Raw genomic sequence first — 2,942 nt, 5'->3', positions numbered from 1 at the left:
GGAGCAAGCTATCGCAAGGAGCTGCCCATAGGGAGTTCGGTGTGGGTTAGAGACCTTGGCACGCAGGCCCAGGTGGTGAGGAAAACGGACAACCCGAGATCATTCGTGGTGGAAACACCATCCAGGCAACTGGTCCGGAATACCTACCATTTAGTCCCATCAGAAACAGCAAGATAGCTATGACAAAGAATCGCCATCCGAACAAGAGCCCGGTCTAAAAGAGAAGGCTCAGACACCGTGCACCAACGACGCTGAACCGACATCCGAACAAGTGCTCGTTCCAGAGGATTAGGACATCGACTCCAGTACAAACGAAGGGGAACCTTACAAGTGCACTAGAGCTGGGCGATGAATCATTCGACCGCAGAGATTCAGGAACTATACTCGTTTTCACCTTAAGAAAAAAATGGGTGTGTCCCTCTCGTCGCATGCTTATTGGTCGCATGCCGTCGCAAATATTATTCCGTTCTGCGAAGTAGTTCCGATAAACGTTTGCTCTCTGGGAAACTAGCGTTATTTAAGCTTAAATAAATTTGTTATTCTCAGTAGGATAAATAATACCCCTCCTTAGTACGCGTGTATTCACGCAATTCAACGCCTTACAAGATCTGAGGATCGATGTTTGTAGCCAGCCGGCCAGCCGCTGTTGCTCGCCTTCCAAAATGGCGACTCCAACAACTCTGGCTGATCGGTCTGTGATGTCAGCACTCTTTCCTGAAGACGTTTCCCCTCGGGTGTACTACAAACTTCACGGAAGTGGAAATGTCCTGTCGAGCCAGACAAGGCAGTGTGTTTTGAACGTTTATTCTTGGATGCGGCAGTACCAAGAAACAAATGTGGTGGAAGTCGTCAACCTGACTGCCGCCGCAACGGGGACCAGTGTTAGCTCGGTCTACGAGATCAAGCGTGGCTTCAAACGTGCCAACGGAGCTGTGAAATCTCCTTCAAAGGAGTGCCCGAAATTCGCTGAGAAAAGGAAGAGGATTTCAAAACACGACGCGTGCACTTTGACGGCCGTGAGAAGCTGCCTGCACAGTTTCTTCCGTCGGGGGGAGATTCCAACGTTGAAGAAAATCGCCGCTCGTCTCCAAGAACACGACGTGCTGCCGTCCTGTTCCAGGTCTACCCTGTATCGCCTGCTGAAGGACATGGGTTTCGAGAAACAGAAACGGAATCGCAATTCCTTCCTAATTGAGAGAGAGGACATCGTCGAGTGGAGGCGGCGGTATTTGAGGGCAATCGGAAAGCACAGAGCCCAGAACCGCAAGATCTACTTCCAGGACGAGACTTGGGTGAACGCCGGCCTTACAGTTGACAAGGTGTGGACTGACAGCACCATAAAGTCAGCATGGCAAGCCTTCATGTCTGGACTGACGACCGGGCTAAAGGTTCCTTCTGGAAAAGGTGAAAGAGTGATTGTCACCCACGCAGGTAGTGACACTGGCTTCATGTCCGGCTGCCTGGACGTGTTCCGTGGGAAGAAAAAGGGGGACTACCACGATGAAATGGACTCGAACAGGTATGGAGCATGGTTTCTTCATCTGCTGGACCACATCGAGCCTAACAGCGTAATTGTTATATACAACGCGCCATACCACAGCAGAAAGGCTGAAGCAGTTCCCACAACTGCAACAAAGAAGGGCGAGATCCAGCAGTGGCTCTCTTCCAAGAACCTAGACTGGACTGCCACAATTAAGAAAAAGGACCTTCTGAGCATCCTGGCAACGGTGAAGCATCGCTACACAAAGTACAAAGTTGACGTCATGGCTACGGACGCCGGACACACAGTGTTGAGGCTCCCACCATACCATTGCGAACTAAATCCTATAGAGTTGATATGGGCACGAGTCAAGCAGGAGGTAGCCTCCAAGAACATCACATTCAAGCCCAATGACGCCAAGCGGCTGTTGAGGGAAGCAGTGGACAACGTAACAGCTGTCCATTGGCATGACTGTGTAGAGCATGTGAAAAAAATGGAGGCGAAGTTTCGAGAATGTGATGTCCCAGGAGTCGAACCTCGAGCCAGTCATTACACCCCTTGACGCAAGCGACACGGAGAAGGAGAGTGGAAACGACGACGAAGCTGACGACGAGGATGAGGGTGAAGAGATCTTCGGTGTTCAGTCTTTAGTATGGAATTGACCGTGAACTAATGTCCCCTTAGGATATGTTCTCTTCTGAAAGTGGCTAGAACTTTGGACTCTGTCATACCCCAGAACACAGAGCGGTCCTTTTAAGGACCATTCACATACTGTAAAATCGGATTCCCGACTTCATACACGCCTAACCTCCAGTGTCATGTTGTTGTCGTGATTCTACCTTTCATTACGTAATAGCCTTGTTCATGGCTTCCCGAGGTCTTTGAAATCAGCTGTATGTATCCCACCGCACCGTGGATAACCAGTACAAAGATTCACCCTAAAAAAAAGAAAAAAACGTTTGCAGTTGTACTGCACTCGCTAATTTGCCAATCTACAGCAGAAGTGTCAGGCGCCATTTTGCCTTTTTGCTTTCTAAACATATATGCATACAATTACACTTTAAGGGTCGTTTTCATTCGAGAAAGAAGACGTTGTGTTGGCGGCATGCCGAAAGTGGACCATTGTTCTGGAATGTGACCCTGAGCGTAACATTTCACTTGCTCACCTCATGCAAATTCAGTGTCGCTTACACCTCATTTTGAGGTCTAAACGTCATGTTCAGCCCAGTCTTTCATTGAGATAGCTCTGTTATTTGCAGTGATCAGTTCCCCAGGCGGTTTGTGGGAAAGTAAACTCACAAACTGCCATCCACATGTCTTGGGGTCGCTCTGGCAACGTATCTCTCATCCACCATGTTGTTTCAGATTATAATCGGGATTCTTATCGCCATCCTCACACAGGGCCACTCGGGCAACAAGCAGAAGCTTTGATGGGATCCTGGAAGAACGTATCTCACATCAA

At 49.0% G+C, this 2,942-nt stretch overlaps 1 protein-coding gene across 1 annotated transcript; it reads left to right on the top strand.

Moving 5' to 3' along the window:
* Window positions 1-662: 662 nt before the first annotated feature.
* Window positions 663-2,042, top strand: LOC120841325. Its single transcript, XM_040212204.1, has one exon. It carries the CDS (start codon window positions 663-665, stop codon window positions 2,040-2,042), a length of 1,380 nt encoding a protein of 459 aa, XP_040068138.1.
* Window positions 2,043-2,942: the final 900 nt, after the last annotated feature.

Source organism: Ixodes scapularis, unplaced genomic scaffold (genome assembly GCF_016920785.2).
Source record: "Ixodes scapularis isolate PalLabHiFi unplaced genomic scaffold, ASM1692078v2 PGA_scaffold7__128_contigs__length_106722199, whole genome shotgun sequence".
Lineage (NCBI taxonomy): Eukaryota > Metazoa > Arthropoda > Arachnida > Ixodida > Ixodidae > Ixodes > Ixodes scapularis.
Note: the sequence above shows the minus strand (reverse complement) of the source record. Positions and strands in the feature narration are given on the sequence as shown.